This window comes from Sprattus sprattus, assembly GCF_963457725.1.
Source record: "Sprattus sprattus genome assembly, chromosome: 11".
Classification (NCBI taxonomy): domain Eukaryota; kingdom Metazoa; phylum Chordata; class Actinopteri; order Clupeiformes; family Clupeidae; genus Sprattus; species Sprattus sprattus.
In genome coordinates, this window is record NC_137909.1 from 24921260 (window position 1) to 24938532 (window position 17273).

Sequence of the window (17273 nt, forward strand, 5' to 3'; positions counted from 1 at the left end):
TCTACACCTTGTCTCTTTCCCTCCCTTTACAGTGAAGTGTTTCCTCAATTATGTTGGAAGTTACAGCAGACAGCAGACAAACGCTTTTTTCAAATGCTACCTTACTCCTCCTAGAAGGGGGGGGGGGGGTTGCACAATGTGATGATACAAACACGCCCCGATTCCCAGATTTCCTATTTATGGGAAATGATCATTCCACCTGAGGCCATGGAAACGACTGTCAACATGTGTGTGTGTGTGTGTTTGTGTGTGTGTGTGTGTGTGTGTGTGTGTGTGTGTGTGTGTGTGTGTGTGTGTGTGTGTGTGTGTGTGTGTGTGTGTGTGTGTGTATATGTATGTGTGTGTGTGTGTGTGTGTGTGTATGTGTGTGTGTGTGTGTGTGTGTGTGTGTGTGTGTGTGCGTGTGTGTGTGTGTGTGTGTCCATTCACACACCAAATGGCCCAGTTAACAGTGTGATGAGTAGAGTTTGCACGTATGTTCCAAACCTGGCAGTCTTCCACACACACACACCTACTGATGGCTCTTTATGAAGGCTCATTTATTACTCGGTGTGTGTGTGTGTATGTGTGTGTGTGTGTGTGTGTGTGTGTGTGTGTGTGTGTGTGTGTGTGTGTGTGTGTGTGTGTACACACACGCTGGACTCGAAAGTTACTAAACCAGGGCAAGACACTAAAATAAGGATACTCGTTGGTTACATAAGAGAAAGAAGGAGAAAATAGAGAGAGGCAGAGAAAGAGAGAGAGAGAGAGAGAGAGAGAGAGAGAGAGAGAGATGAAAAGTAGGCCTTACTAACTGCCCAACACCCAACATGAAACAAGATGAAAGTGACCAACCAGCAACCAACCCCGCCACTGATTTCCACAGATACTCCCCAAAATACACACACACACACAAACACACAGAGTACCCCACGGGCTGAATGATGGTGTGTGTTTGCACTGACTGACCCATTCATTAGCCATTCATATGTGTGTGTATATGTGTGTGTGTGTGTGTGTGTGTGTGTGTGTGTGTGAGTGTGCGTGTGTTTATATATGCATTGGCTCAGTGTGTATGTGTGTGTGTGTGTGTGTGTGTGTGTGTGTGTGTGTGTGTGTGTGTGTGTGTGTGTGTGTGTGTGTGTGTGTGATGTGTGTGTGTGTGTGTGTGTGTGTGTGTGTAGGGTGTGTCTGGGTGAATTAGAGAGGTGGTGTCTAGTAGGATCTTTAAATACCGCTCTGACGTCTGTCTCTTCACAGCATTGCTTTCATCCCAGCACTCATACATACACACACACACACACACACACACACCCACACAACCAAGCATAGTTCACAGAGTTTGACTACATTCAGGCACACACAGCGCAACTCCACCAAGGGGCACTGAGTGTATACACGCACAAACACAAACAATCCCCACACACCGCAAACAAACATGCATAGGCACTAACACATACGCTTTCAAGTTCCACAGATGCTGTACTGTAATGTGTTTTTCGTGTTGGTTTTACACTCTGTGCATGCATGACATTTAGATGGTCATAAAATCATAGTGCTACGACGTATCCGCGCACAAGCAGACATTTGAGTCTTTTTTCAGAAGCACAATTGTCTGCGCTTACGGGAACATATTGTATATAATAACCACTCAGACTAGCTCTGTCATTGCTTGGTCTGTGAGGAGGACAGAATCAAGGACGGCGCTCGCTCTCAAAAAAGAGAGAGAGGTTCATATAAGGAGAGTCTGTGATGAGTATTTTGTCCAAAAATGGTTTATTGGCTTCACCAAACATGAAAACCTAAAGTGCAGGTGCAGGAGGTCTGTGAAGAGGAAATATTTACAGCTATATTTCCTCAAACAATGTACCATTTTCTCATAAATACAACGTTAAATCCCAAACCGCATTAATCTGTTTTAAATTACAAACGTCAATGACAATATCAGACACACGATTTAATATAGAATATGTGTGTGTGGTTTTGGAAATCACGGCAAAATGCTCCAAGTTAAGCCCCCATATTTAGCAGATGCTTTTATCCAGCTTTCATCCACTGAGCCCGTAGTCATATGTGAACTTCCTGGAAGTCCAAGCCACAGCTTTGGTGTAAATCGCACCTGGCTCTAGCAGCTGAGATTCAGGGACACACTCATGGTTTGTATAAAAGAAATCAACAGCACGATAGGAGAGAGGTTGCAGTTTAGGGCTGGGATGAGAGTCTGTGGTCGGATCAAAATGGCTGGCATATCAACAGCCATAAGTGCTGTACTTAGTTCCGAAGCAAATTGAGACGCTCAACACTACAGACTGTGGGATTTGTCAAGGAAAAAAAAAGAATGCTCCACTTTCAGCTTGCAACATTTTCTATTCCTTGTTCTATGGGGGGGGGGGGGATATAATATAGGATAGGATTAGTAGGATATTCAATCAAAAGAGGGAGCAGATGTGTTGGGCAGTGTGAGTGCAATATGCTGACCATGTCCTCATATTGTGTGAGCATATGAGCCTTCTTGCTAAGAAGAAAAAAACTTGAATATCAGTAGAGCAAGAATGGAGTAGTGTTTTGACCACACTGACTTCAGGCAGATTTCAGATTGAAGGTCTTCGGACACAAGGGGGCACTATCTGGAGCGTCACATGTTGAATGTATAGCATTGTGACAGAGTAGCACCGCAAATAGTATTCAGTGATTTCTGATGGATTTAACGACAAGCATTAATCAATTCATGCAGCAGATGTCATATTGATCTGCTTATTGAATCAGTGCATTGAAACTGCACAATCTTTGAGTACTTAATCAGGCTACTTGATCAGATGTTTGTTATTATGCTATTAGGCTATATATGATCACATTATGCTATTGATGCATTGGTTGTCAACTTCATACTTCACACACAGAATGAATGCAGCAAACATTCTATTTATCCTTCACTGAATATCTAGTCCAGGTCGAGGGTGTAACTAGGCTCATTTGTTTAAACATGCAGCTGCCTTCATCCATTTGATCAAAGATGCCTTTCAATGCATACATTTTCCTTCAAGCATCAGTTCTGGAGAGGTGTGCTCCACCTAATTGGTGCACGGTTGTGTTGCTGTGAGTTATTTTAGTGTTGAGATGCCGTGGATTTGGCAAGTAGAGCATCAGGGTGTAGAGATGCTTGAAAATGGGAGAAAACAGGTACAATCTCAAGCAGTTCTGTTGAACTGGAGAGTGAATGGGTTTGCTAATCCAGGTTAATCCGGAATAATCCCGGTCTGATCCACGAACGTTCCATCAAAATTCCTGCGCATAGTTGGGATAATTGGTGTGTGGCCAGAGGGGGTATGCGTGCACTGTGCTGTCAGAAGACAACACCGCCATCCATTTTGACTCTCTCTCTCTCTCTCTCTCTCTCACACACACACACACGCACAGATATTTGTAACTCCTGTACTTGCTTTAACTGACATACCCTTTAAAGAGGCAACAATTGAAAATGCTTGACTTATATGTTGATGTAACTTTGATAATAAATAAAAAAATACTGTCCCCCAAATATTACTGTGCGCTTAAGATAAATTGCTTGAGTTGTTTCTCTGTTCAGCAGATACGTATATTGTTATCTATCTGTCAGATATATGTCATTGATTGTCATAGGTCATTTTTCCATCAACGATATGGAAATGTTGCACAGATGTACAACACCAATGTTATGTTTTATAGGCTAGGTGATTCTCTAAGCTTTATTCAAACTTCATACAGGTTCACACAGGTTTTTTCAAGTGCTCCAACAAAGTATGCTTCTATTGTGCAGGTTTCCAAATGGCTAACTAAACTAGGCCTATCAAACAGGCAACATTAAAAGATTATTCCCTTCTGAAGTTTTTCAGTCTAGGCCAGTAAAAGGCTAAATCCATGGACTGGCTTCGCAGGATGTCCGTCAAATCCAAGAGTGCAGATGATGAGCTTGGTAAGAGGAGTAATAAGGAGGAGATCTTGGCCGGCTTGATTTAATTTCAGTCCAATCAACCACAAAATGCTACACAAGACTGGGTGGTTAATGGACTTCGAGTAAATGGAGCAAATCTTCCTCAGCCAAGCGCTCAACGCTCTGTAGCGCCATCTACTGCCATACAGGCGCACTTACAGTACTTAGGTTTTTTTTTTCCCAAACCGACCGTTTCAGTCTCTGATACTGAGTATCTACATTGTATTATCCATGCACCTAGAAGCTATGTATTTTTATAACACAGACTGAAATATTAATCTTGGTTGGTTTATCTCAACTAGAACTACAGTGAAGTGCGTCAGTTTTTACATGCTGCGTAAAGCGTGCGCTATTTGGAGGGACTCCAATGAGCCCCTGGCGTGAATTCCCTCGGCCGGTAGTGACGAAGAGCTAGCAAACCAAACATTCAAGCATTATGGCGGCGTCCATAGAGAGTCTGTTAACGGAGATCTCCTCTTCTGAGGACCCGTTAGAAGCACTCAAGAACCTCCGAACTGCCGTTTTAGCAACTCCTGTGAACAATTTGCGAGGCCTGGGGTCTAGCGCTCGGTTGGAGGGGATTTTTTCGCTTCTCAACACCACGGACAAGTGAGTTTTTAAATGCTGAACTTAGTGCTGAGTCACTTAGTGCAAGTGTTTGGCTGCTGTCAAATTACGTTGGATGTTGGTCTGATTGAACTGTCAGAGTTACATATTGTTCAGTGGTTAGTGATTTACCTCTGACAGTCCTGGCTCTGACGCTACGCATTTGCCATCCTGCTCCCAGGCTCATGTCAACCTTAAGAGATTAAAGAACGAGAAACGAGCATGCTTGCAGGTCTGGAGATTGCAGTATCGCATCATTGCAATTAGCTCACTGAGGCCAGTTATTTTGCCCACCATACGTTAATTGAAACCATACCAAAAATTATTTTGCTCATCATACGTTTGTGCATAATTCGAAATGGATGGTGACCGATACAGTCAGAATGCAGAAAGCGACAGATGGGGAGGTTGGCGAGTTATCGCAACCTTAAATAACAACAGGCTTGTGAGTGTTTCTGGTTTTGAGGTATTGTATTTCCTTGTGACTTCTGAGAGATTCTGACGTTATGCGTTTCACTTCACGCAGGGAGCAGATAGAGGTGTGTGTTGAGGTTCTGGGGCGGATCCTGCAGGCCCAAGACCCCGCCCTCTTGTTCCACGCGAGGAAGGCGGAGCTCGAGAGCGGCCTGGAACATCCTGACGACACCGTCAAGCTTCTCACTCTGACTCAGGTGCACATACACATAAATAAGGCTACACTTCATGTGTCCCTAATGGATATACTCACATGTATAGATAGGGGTACAGGGGTACAGAAATACAAAATATATACATTTCCTTAGATGGGCCGAGTGGTGCAGAATGGAGAGGCTCTGACCCAGGTGCTGGCCTGTGAGGAGATCATGAAGAAAATCATCCAGTGCATAGCTGCTGAGAAGATCTCCGTTGCTAAAGAGGTACAGACAGGAACTCAAGCTGCCTTTTCTTTCACACACACTGTCTCACATATATGTGTGTGTGAATATCAATCAGGTGATTCATGTTCAGCTGTAAAGTTGTGTGCTCTGTTGCATTTCTAACTGTGTGTGTGTGTGTGTGTGTGTGTGTGTGTTGTAGGCCATCTCTACTCTGGTGAAGCTTGCTCAGTCTAAGCCTGGTCTCGATGCTCTGTTCTCCACTCGCCTCACCGAGCTCAAAGACGTCATGGCCACCAGTGACATCATCAGATACAGAGTTTATGAGGTGTGTCACCCGGTTTCTTCTCACTCAGGACATTTCATCCTTCTTTCACTGTGTTTGACCTTCCTCTAACCTCTCCCCGCCTCTCTCTCTGTCTCTGTCTCTCTCTCTGTCTCTCTCTCTCTCTCTCTGTCTCTCTCTCTCTCTCTGTCTCTCTGTAGTTAGTGGTGGATCTGTGTTCTGTGTCTGCTGTGTCTCTGGGTTACTGTGCCAGCAGTGGCTTCATCCCCCAGTTGCTGGAGGAGATGACTGGAGACGACGTCCTGGTTAGGTAACAGCACGCAGAGACACACACACACACACACACACACACACACACACACATATACACATGCGCAAGTACACACAAAATAACATACTAGAAACACTTGCATCCTGTGGCCACCCTGACGTGGAAAGTTGTCTTCAGAAGTTCTATCCTTCTATGTTTTCCCTCTCACTTTTCCATTTTTTCTCTGCTTGTTGGTTACTCTCTCCCTCCCTCCCTCTCCCTCTCTCTCTCTCTCTCTCTCTCCCTCTCTCTCAGGGTCACTGCGATCGAGACGGTGACTCACCTGGCTGAGAGTCAGCACGGCCGTCACTACCTGGCCCAGCAGGGCACCATGGAGCACATCTCCAACATGATCATCGGCGCCGAGTCTGACCCCTTCAGCAGCCTCTACATGCCAGGTAAGACTGTGTGTGTGTGTGTGTGTGTGTGTGTGTGTGTGTGTGTGTGTGTGTGTGTGTAAATGGGTGTGTGCGTGTGTAAATGGGTGTGTGCGTCTGTGTGTGTGTAAATGGGTGTGTGTGTAATAATTGTTGGCCAGCCATTTTTCTGAGCAGTTTCTTTATGTGTCTGCTTTGTGGTTGTCAAGAGTTGTGTGTTTTAGATCCGGCATGTGAGCTTTCATTGGTGTGTGTGTGTGTTTCAGTCCTGGTGAAGGTCTTTGTGTTTGTCAAGAGTTGTGTGTTTTAGATCTGGCATGTATGCTTAAATTGGTGTGTGTGTGTGTGTTTCAGTCCTGGTGAAGTTCTTTGGGAAGCTGGCTCTGCTGGAGGGCCCCCAGCAGGTGTGTGAGTGTTACCCAGCCTTCCTCCGCACCGTGTTCGACATGCTGCTCGGGAACGACCCCACACACACCAACGTCGCCCTCGACACAGTCGGAGCTCTGGGAGCCACAGTGGAGGGAAAGCAGGTCCTCCATAAAACAGGTGTGTGTGTGTGTGTGTGTGTGTGTGTCTAGAATGTCAGAGTTGACTTTTAATCAAGAATATGTACACTTCCATGCAGTTAGCAATCGACTTGAAGCAAGTAGTTTGAAGCAATTTGTGTGTTTAAAGCGGATAATTGTCAGTTGTTCCGAAGTGTCCTCGGAACTTTGGTCAAAAACAATGTGTGTGTGTGTGTGTGTGTGTGTGTGTGTGTGTGTGTGTGTGTGTAGGTGAGAGGTTCAACGCTGTGTTGAGAAGGATGAGTAAGATTGCCAATGATGGCCCGACAGATCTACGGACGCGATGCCTGGACGCCATTGCACTCCTCCTCTCTCTTCCTGTAAGTTTGTGTGTGTGTGTGTGTGTGTGTGTTCTTTTTTCTAAAGGTATGTGTGTGTTTATGTGGTAGATTAATATCTTTTAACAGAAGTGTATTTCTTCACGCTGATTGTGTTTGTGTGTGTGTGTGTGTGTGTGTGTGTGTGTGTGTGTGTGTGTGTGTGTGTGTGCGCGTGCGTGCGTGATGTGTTACAGGCTGAGGACCAGACGGAAGATCTGTGTGTTTTGACGGAGACCTGGTTCTGCTCTCTGAGTTCTCAGCCCATGGAAATGTTCCGCAACATCAGCACTCAGCCCTTCCCTGAGCTGTACTGCGGCGCCCTACGTGTCTTCACTGTGAGTGTGTATGCGTGTGTGTGTGTGTGTGTGTTGTTTACTACAATTTGGTGAAGATATTCTTTGCGCAAGAAAACAGCATTTCAAAAGCCTGACGTGTTAAAGCAGCAATAAGGAGTTCTTTTGTGTGTGTGTGTGTGTGTGTGTGCGTGTGTGTGACTCACAGGCCATTGGGGCTCAGGCTTGGGGCCAGAAGATGATGCTCCAGACCCCAGGCTTCTTGGAGTGGATTGTGGACCGGTCATCACGGTCGACCAAAGAGGCGAAGGATGCCAAGTTTGCGCTGGTGGGGGCGCTGGCGAGCTCGCCCACTACACAGGAAGTGCTCGGCTCCAACAACGCATTGCGTCTCAGGACGTATCTGAGGGAGGGCCCTTATTACGTCAACGCAGTGGCCACTGTGATGACGGAGGGGGCGGATTAAAATGCAAACACACCCACATTCCAATATTTTCTGAATATTTGCTGAATTAATGCTGTTTTTGTATTTCTCTAATATTTGTGTTTAATAAATGGTGTGTTTAACTGGTGTTGTAATGTCATCATTTGTAGGTCGTCATGCCGATAGGCTCTTCATTTTGTCACCACCATACCACAACAATCGGTGTGCACGTCACTCACCATCAAGAGATTAAATTCATTCTGATGAAAGGGGGGCATCTATTGGAATGGTCAATACTTTGTCTGGATGATGGCTGTAAATGAAATAATGGTGTAACATTTTTTTATAATTTTTTTATTTTAGTCCTCGGTCATGAATCTGAAAAAAAAACTTTTGCCAGAATGGCATGCCGTAAGAGGTGGTTTACATGTCAGAATAATCGTCCTGTTTTACCTTTTATCTGCACATCATTCTTCTCAAGATGAGTTCTCTGATCTTGAACACTGATCTTCAAATAAAAACTTGTTCCCGCGGTGGAGCTGTGGCACAAGCAAGCAATCCTACTCCCCATCTCTCTCCCACTCTTCTCCCGATCCTACTCTCCATCTCTCTCCCACTCATCTCCCGATCCTACTCCCCATCTCTCTCCCACTCTTCTCCCGATCCTACTCCCCATCTCTCTCCCACTCATTTCCTGATCCTACTCCCCATCTCTCTCCCACTCATCTCTCGATCCTACTCCCCATCTCTCTCCCTATCCTACTCCCCATCTCCCGATCCTACTCCCCATCTCTCTCCCACTCATCTCTCGATCCTACTCCCCATCTCTCTCCCTATCCTACTCCCCATCTCCCGATCCTACTCCCCATCTCTCTCCCACTCATCTCTCGATCCTACTCCCCATCTCTCTCCCTATCCTACTCCCCATCTCCCGATCCTACTCCCCATCTCTCTCCCACTCATCTCCCGATCCTACTCCCCATCTCTCTCCCACTCATCTCCCGATCCTACTCCCCATCTCTCTCCCACTCATCTCCTGATCCTACTCCCCATCTCTCTCCCACTCATCTCCTGATCCTACTCTCCATCTCTCCCACTCATCTCCCGATCCTTCTACCCATCTCTCTCCCTAGCCTATTCCCCATCTCCTGATCCCACTCTCCATCTCTCTCCCACTCACGTCCTGTCTTTTCACACTCCTATCTCCATAAAGGCTAAAAAGATCCAAAAATAAAACGTTACGAGCAAACAGACCCCTGCATTGTGTTTAAGTTAGAAGGTTACACTGAAATGAAAATCAGCTTCAGTCTGGGTACTGCTCTATAAAAATGGTTTAATTTTTTTTTTGTATAAACATACTGTAACAAAAAACTTCAGCTTCAGCTGTTCAAGCTTCAACATCATGCTTAGTATTATTCTTTTTATCATCAGCCCTTTCAATAACACACATGCACCCATACACACGATTGGCAAAGAAAAATACTTGGGAGTATAGACAGAACATCAACAAAGTTAATGTGGTTTTTGTACTTAATTTCCGAGAAATTATAGAAAAAAGGCAGAATTCATGAAAGGAACTCAGAGTAAGACAAAAACAATAACACACAGTACTGTGAAACCATGCCCAGATTCCATCTCCACAATTTACATTAGGACATGCCTCTCATACAGGTAACTTCTCATACAGTCATTCTTGAAGTCAAAATGGTCGTGGACACAGAGGATATAATGGTGTTGGATGCAGCCTATAAAACTAGGCATGTCAAAGACAACGATGTGACTGAGGAAGGCTATACATGTCTGTACACGTTTGTGTGTTTGTGTCTTTTGAGAGAATGTAAATTGCTGGAAAAAAAAACTCCCTTACGTATCCACACTGAGGCTATTTGAACTCAGAGTAAGTGATCTTGGTCTGTGTACCACTCACCCACCCACCCACACTCACCACACACACACACACACACACACACTCACACACACACACACACACACACACACACACACACACACACACACACACAACATAAATCACATGCGCTTTGGCACCCGAGGAACCCCCATAAGAGCTCCAGGACACACTGACCCATCCCTTCTCTGTGACGTGACTTGACAGCCAGTCGTGCAACACTCCTTCCTGACTCTTCACAGAATGACTCCAGTGAGTGAGTGAGTGAACGACTCCGTGAGTTGGATCTCCGGTGACTGCTGGGCTGTATGGATGACTCTTAAGGGTTTCGCGTTGGTCGAGGGGGGTTGTTTTACCCAGCATGCAGTGCGGGTTTGTTGACTGTGGCCTGACTAGCGCTGGATGTGACGGAGGAAGGCCTGCACCAGCTGCACCAGCGGCTCCTGGCCCTCGGCGGGGCCCTTGGGGGTCGCCCCCTTGGTCTGGGAGCCCCCGGCCGGAGAGGAGGGGGAACCCCGTCGGAAGAAGCGGGAGAGGGAGGAGAAGAGCGTGCTCTGTCGAAGGAGAGAGGGATAAAGAGAGTTATCAGCATCTGTAGAAGCATTCCTGCATACAGCATAACTCTAACGCTACACGCTAACTCTATTAACACGCTACACGCTAACTCTAAGGCTAGAAACTGCAGAGCTCGTTCTTCGCCAGTTCATTATTACATTTGACGAGCTGTTGAATGAAAATAAAACACATCTAGGATGGTTCTGCACAGGTTCTTGTAAAAAACCTCTGTTTCCTACCAAAACCATGGACTAGGACTAGACAGCAGTGTGGCAGTTAGCGTAAGTGTTAACGTTAGTGTTCGTACCAGCTCTGAGCTGAGCTCCTGCTTGAGTCGCTGCTTGTCCCTGGGCGGCACGGTCGAGTCCTTTAGGCAGCGCACGGCCTGAGAGATGAGCACGCACACACAGTTCTCCATCGTGAACATCAGCAGGGATCTGCAGGAGGGAGAACCAGGAGAGAGGGAGAGAGAGAGAGAGAGAGAGAGAAAAAATATATAGAGAGAGAAAGTGAGAGAGAAAAAAAGAGAGAGAGTGAAAGTGAAGAGAGAGAGAGAGTGAAAGTGAGGAGAGAGAAAAATAGAGAGAGAGAGAGTGAGGAGATAGAAAAAGAGAGAGACAGTGAAAGTGAGGAGAGAGTGAGAGTAGAGAGTGAGAGTGTGTGTGAGGAGAGAGATGGCATTTGCTGTAGCAGCTCCTCCTAACTCATATACTATATCCCTAGCCCACTGTGCTGGGGTCTTACTTGAGTGCCTGGGTTTCCTCAGAGGAGACTGCGGATGCCGCTCCTTTCTTCTTCTCCTCCTACAGACAGATCCAAACATAGTTAGGGGTGACGTCAAATCTGTTCTGTGTAAGCTTCCTGGTCACGGTACATATACAGTGTGTGTGTGTATGTGTATGTGGACACACTCCATGGATAAATGTGGGGATTGAGTTGTTACACTGTATGTGTGTGTGTGTGTGTGTGTGTGTGTGTGTGTGTGTGTGTGTGTGTGTGTGTGTGTGTGCAGTCCAGATGAACATAGTTTGTGTGTGTGTGTGTGCGCGCGTGTGCGTGTGTGTGTGTGTGTGTGTGCGTGTGTGTGTGTGTAGTCCACATGTACATAGTGTGTGTGTGTGTGTGTGTGTGTGTGTACCTCTCCCAGCATGTTGAGAGCCACGTTGATGGAGGCCAGGAGGGTTCCAAAAGAGGGAGCAGAGTCAGAGTCCAGCGCCGGAGAGAAGCTCAACACAAACAGGGTCCTGAACTCAGCCAGGTCCATGCACTACACACACACACACACACACACACACACACACACACACACACACACACACACAGACACAGACACACACACACACACCATGAACGAAAAAATCATCTCCTCTGTTTAAGGCACGTTTGTGTATGTGTGTGTGTGTGTACAGTATATGTGCCTGATGCATGTTCCTGATTCTGTAAATGTGCATATGAGTATGGTAGTAGTAGATGGTAGTGTAGTTGTGTGTGTGTGTGTGTCTGTGTGCGCACCCTAAAATATAGTCTTCTTCTTTGAGCTCTATGATATCACCAGTCTCTGGTTGAGTTTGCGTGTGTACCTGGTCGAGTAGTATCTGGCAGTAGTCTGGGGTGAAGTGCTGCAGTGTGTGTGTGTGTGTGTGTGTACCTGGTCGAGTAGTATCTGGCAGTAGTCTGGGGTGAAGTGCTGCGGTGTGTGTGTGTGTGTGTGTGTGTGTGTGTACCTGGTCGAGTAGTATCTGGCAGTAGTCTGGGGTGAAGTGCTGCAGGGTGTGTGTGTGTGTGTGTGTGTACCTGGTCCAGTAGTATCTGGCAGCAGTCTGGGGTGAAGTGCTGCAGGGTGTGGGTGTGTGTGTGTGTGTGTGTGTGTGTACCTGGTCCAGTAGTATCTGGCAGCAGTCTGGGGTGAAGTGCTGCAGTGTGTGTGTGTGTGTGTGTTTGTGTGTGTGTGTGTGTACATGGTCCAGTAGTATCTGGCAGCAGTCTGGGGTGAAGTGCTGCAGGGTGTGTGTGTGTGTGAGTGTGTGTGTGTGTGTGTGTGTGTGTACCTGGTCCAGTAGTATCTGGCAGCAGTCTGGGGTGAAGTGCTGCAGGGTGTGTGTGTGTGTGTGTGTGTGTGTGTGTACCTGGTCCAGTAGTATCTGGCAGCAGTCTGGGGTGAAGTGCTGCAGTGTGTGTGTGTGTGTGTGTGTGTGTGTGAGTGTGTGTGTACCTGGTCCAGTAGTATCTGGCAGCAGTCTGGGGTGAAGTGCTGCAGTGTGTGTGTGTGTGTGTGTGTGTGTGTGAGTGTGTGTGTACCTGGTCCAGTAGTATCTGGCAGCAGTCTGGGGTGAAGTGCTGCAGTGTGTGTGTGTGTGCGTGTGTGTGTGTGTGTGTGTGTACCTGGTCCAGTAGTATCTGGCAGCAGTCTGGGGTGAAGTGCTGCAGTGTGTGTGTGTGTGTGTGTGTGTGTGTGTGTGTATGTGTGTGTGTGTGTGTACCTGGTCCAGTAGTATCTGGCAGCAGTCTGGGGTGAAGTGCTGCAGTGTGTGTGTGTGTGTGTGTGTGTGTGTATGTGTGTGTGTGTGTGTACCTGGTCCAGTAGTATCTGGCAGCAGTCTGGGGTGAAGTGCTGCGGTGTGTGTGTGTGTGTGTGTGTGTGTGTGTGTGTGTGTGTGTACCTGGTCCAGTAGTATCTGGCAGCAGTCTGGGGTGAAGTGCTGCAGGGTGTGTGTGTGTGTGTGTGTGTGTGTGTGTACCTGGTCCAGTAGTATCTGGCAGCAGTCTGGGGTGAAGTGCTGCAGTGTGTGTGTGTGTGTGTGTGTGTGTGTGTGTGTATGTGTGTGTGTGTGTGTACCTGGTCCAGTAGTATCTGGCAGCAGTCTGGGGTGAAGTGCTGCAGTGTGTGTGTGAGTGTGTGTGTGTGTGTGTGTGTGTGTGTACCTGGTCCAGTAGTATCTGGCAGCAGTCTGGTGTGAAGTGCTGCAGTGTGTGTGTGTGTGTGTGTGTACCTGGTCCAGTAATATCTGGCAGCAGTCTGGGGTGAAGTGCTGCAGTGTGTGTGTGTGTGTGTGTGTGTGTGTGTGTGTATGTGTGTACCTGGTCCAGTAGTATCTGGCAGCAGTCTGGGGTGAAGTGCTGCAGTGTGTGTGTGTGTGTGTGTGTGTGTGTGTGTGAGTGAGTGTGTGTACCTGGTCCAGTAGTATCTGGCAGCAGTCTGGGGTGAAGTGCTGCAGGGTGTGTGTGTGTGTGTGTGTGTGTGTGTACCTGGTCCAGTAGTATCTGGCAGCAGTCTGGGGTGAAGTGCTGCAGTGTGTGTGTGTGTGTGTGTGTGTGTGTGTGTGTGTGTGTGTGTGTGTGTGTACCTGGTCCAGTAGTATCTGGCAGCAGTCTGGGGTGAAGTGCTGCAGGGTGTGTGTGTGTGTGTGTGTGTGTGTGTACCTGGTCCAGTAGTATCTGGCAGCAGTCTGGGGTGAAGTGCTGCAGTGTGTTGAGGGTCTTGCTGAGGATCTTCAGCAGGCTGCACTGCACCGCCTGCACCGCCTTCTGCTCCGCCTCCTCCCGCTCGTCCGCCGTGGAGGAGGCCTTGGCGCCCGGCTGCCCTCCTCGCTGCGCCCCCCGCCCGGCTGGCAGCGCCTCCCCGTTCTTAGCCTGGAGGAGGACCGACGGAGCACAATTACAGCACGCATCACAGGAAGCAGGAACACAATTACAGCACGCATCACAGGAAGCAGGAACACAATTACAGCACGCATCACAGGAAGCAGGAACACATCTACAGCACGCATCACAGGAAGCAGGAACACAATTACAGCACGCATCACAGGAAGCAGGAACACAATTACAGCATGCATCACAGGAAGCAGGAACACAATTACAGTACGCATCACAGGAAGCAGGAAGTAGTACTGCTCAGGGTAGACACTGCAGAGCAGGGCTCAAGAGGGAGGTAGGCCTTCCAACAGTCCATCTTTGTGAACTGTCAATCATTAATTGTATGCTGTGTGTGTGTGTACATGTGTGTGTGTACATGTGTGTGTGTGTACATTTGTGTATGTGTGTGTGTGTGTGTGTGTGGTTTCCATACCTGGAGGCAGTGCTGTAGCATCTTCTTGCTGTGTAGGAGGTAGGTACACGTCTGGCACAGGTAGCACAAATTAATCTGCAGAAGGAACGCACAAAAACCACGAGTGAGCGAGCAGTGAAATGAAACACACCTGACTGTGTCCCCCAAAAGAGATGGAGAGGGTCAGGTTACAGTTCGTTTAAAGGCTGAAGTGTGTGTGTGTGTGTGTGTGTGTGTGTGTATATGTCTGTGATTGTGTGTGTGTATGTGTGTGTGTGTATATGTCTGTGATGGTGTGTGTGTATGTGTGTGTAAATGTCTGTGATTGTGTGTGTGTATGTGTGTGTATATGTCTGTGATTGTGTGTGTGTATGTATGTGTGTGTATATGTCTGTGATTGTGTGTGTGTGTGTGTGTGTGTGCATACATGTGTGTGTGTGTGTGTTAGTACCTGTATATCCCTGAGCAGCTGAGGCAGGTGGAACTGCCACTCTTTGGTGAAGGCAGAGAGTTGCAACAGGAAGCCCACTGTGTGGTCAGCCTCATCCAGACACGCCAGAGACTGCACCGTCCGCACCGCATTCAAACACTAGAGGCACACACACACACACACACACACACACACACACACACACACACACACACACAGATCATAAGCATATTTACACCTGTAATGTGTGCCTAAGACACCCCCAGGTCAGGATGCACCATCTGTGTGTAAACACTGCAAGTACACACACTTTCATAGCATTAAGTGCGTTGATATGACGCAAATATAAGAAGCTTTAGCTGATGCGCGCGCACACACACACACACACACACACACCTGTAAAATGCGTTCCTGGTGCACCCCTACGAAGTCGAGGGCCTCGTTGATGAAGCTGTAGCGGAGCGTCTTGAGCAGTGACTCCATCAGACACACACAGAGCCTGTACACTCCGGGCCAGCAGGGGGCGTCCTGGGCGCGCCGGGAGAACGCCTGAGACACGGAACGAGACGAGAAGGGTGAGAAACATTACGTTTTCCTCAATGTCAACAGGCGGCAGGCTTTACGAATAGTCTTCATGAGAGGACAGTCTACTGACATCATTGACCCGTATCAGAGTCACCCTGCGGTCAGTTTAGGTCGAACACCTTCAGCCTGTGACCAGAGCTGGGCTGTTATTATCCAATGCATCATAAGAATGAATCTTAAATAGTTTACACTGATATTTTACACTGATCATTTGAGTGTGTATGTTTCTGTGTGTGTGTGCGTGTTTGTGTGTGTGTTTACCGGAGTCACTCCATTGGTTGGTCCTTCATACACGCTGAGCAGAGGCAGGCAGATACTCTGCAGAACTCCAGCTCCTGCCACTGCTGCTGCCCCCTATAGGACAAAGGAGGAACAACACCTTTTTTTAGAACAGTGCAGATGGAAATCTGCCTCTTAATGCATTCATGTGTGTGAGGGTGAAGGCGTAGTGTCAGAGTCCGTGTGGTGGGTGGTTTAGATGTGTATCTGTGTGGTGAATGTGGGCAGTGTCAGTGTGTGTATGTGCGTGTCAGAGAGATAGAGAGAGTGTGTGTGTGTGTGTGTGTGTCTCTGAGATAGTGTGTGTGTGTGTATATACACACCTGTGGCGTCCTCGCGAGCGTGAGCAGCAGGTGCAGAGCGCTCTCGGTGAAGTAGAGGTTCTTCTTGGAGCGCAGGCTGAGCTCCAGAGCGCTGAGCACCGAGGGCAGCACCGGAAGCTTCCGCACCACCAGCAGCCACTGCTCTCCGTCCTCATCCGCCAGACACAGCTCCTTACACAGGTGCAGCGCCAACACACACACCTGACAGAGGGAGAGGGAGAGAGACAGAGAGAGAGGGAGAGAGACAGAGACACAGAGAGACAAAGAGGGAAAGACAGAGAGAGAGAGAGAGAGGGGGAGGGAGACACAGATGGAGAGGGAGGGAGAGAGAGAAAGAAAGAGAGATACAGGGGGAGAGACAGAGGGGGGGAGAGAGGGAGAGAGAGACACAGAGGGGGAGAGACAGAGAGAGAGAGAGAGACACAAAGAGGGAGGGAGGAGGGAGAGAGAGACAGAGACACAGAGGGAGAGAGAGAAAAAAGAAAGAAAGAAAGAAAGAAAGAACATAAGCCTTGATGGGCACTTTAAAATATTTCTGTTCAGTGGCCTTATCTTTCAGAGGGCTATGCACATATTTATTTCAAAGCCCCACAGATCTTATGCCGCATGGAATCATGTTTTTATTCAGGGCAGCCACTGATCAGTCCGTCAGTGCTTGTACTGTGCTGTAAGGCTAACCGCTCAGCTATCGGCTCAGCTAACTGCTAAGCTAACGGCTGGTGTGGAGCATCATAGAGATGAGGAGTAACCTGAGCTATACAGAGCCTGGCGATGGCGGAGACCAACCCCGTGGAGATGGTGAACTCACCCCGTCTCTTTGGTCCGTCTGGAGGTTGCGGGGTGCGTCTGTCTCCATGGAGTCCTCTTGCACCTCCACGCTCTGGGTCATGTGACGCGTGCTGTCAATCAGAGCCAGCGCCTCGTCCTGGATGGTCCCGCACACACACAGTAGCAGCTGGGGCAGCTGGGATATCTCTCCACCTAACACCACACACACACACACAAATGTATGGGTATACAGTTGCACACTCACACACACACACACACACACACACACACAGTAGCAGCTGGGATATCCCTCCACCTAACAACACACACACACACACAAATTCATGTGTATACAGTTGTGCGCACACACACACACACACACACACACACACACACA

General features: G+C 47.9%; 2 protein-coding genes across 2 annotated transcripts in view; one reads left to right on the plus strand and one right to left on the minus strand.

The window, feature by feature from the left end:
• Positions 1–4385: 4385 nt before the first annotated feature.
• On the plus strand, positions 4386–8038 carry psmd5 (proteasome 26S subunit, non-ATPase 5; the record flags this gene model as incomplete). Its single annotated transcript, XM_080848166.1, has 10 exons — positions 4386–4558; positions 5082–5226; positions 5338–5451; positions 5612–5737; positions 5896–6005; positions 6261–6403; positions 6737–6928; positions 7159–7268; positions 7463–7603; positions 7770–8038. 10 exons carry the CDS (start codon positions 4386–4388, stop codon positions 8025–8027), a joined length of 1512 nt encoding a protein of 503 aa, XP_080704292.1. The 3' UTR covers positions 8028–8038.
• Positions 8039–10080: 2042 nt separating this feature from the next.
• Positions 10081–17273, minus strand: part of nup188 (nucleoporin 188) — a 21372-nt gene continuing 14179 nt past the window's right edge. Inside the window, exons 34-44 of the mRNA XM_080847794.1 lie at positions 16917–17089; positions 16109–16309; positions 15768–15860; positions 15318–15470; positions 14943–15080; positions 14513–14587; positions 13867–14076; positions 11585–11713; positions 11191–11249; positions 10754–10883; positions 10081–10445 (exon numbers count right to left, since the gene is read on the minus strand). Coding sequence (XP_080703920.1) covers positions 10284–10445; positions 10754–10883; positions 11191–11249; positions 11585–11713; positions 13867–14076; positions 14513–14587; positions 14943–15080; positions 15318–15470; positions 15768–15860; positions 16109–16309; positions 16917–17089 — 1523 coding nt within the window. The 3' untranslated portion in view covers positions 10081–10283. The remainder of the gene's footprint in view (positions 10446–10753; positions 10884–11190; positions 11250–11584; positions 11714–13866; positions 14077–14512; positions 14588–14942; positions 15081–15317; positions 15471–15767; positions 15861–16108; positions 16310–16916; positions 17090–17273) is intronic.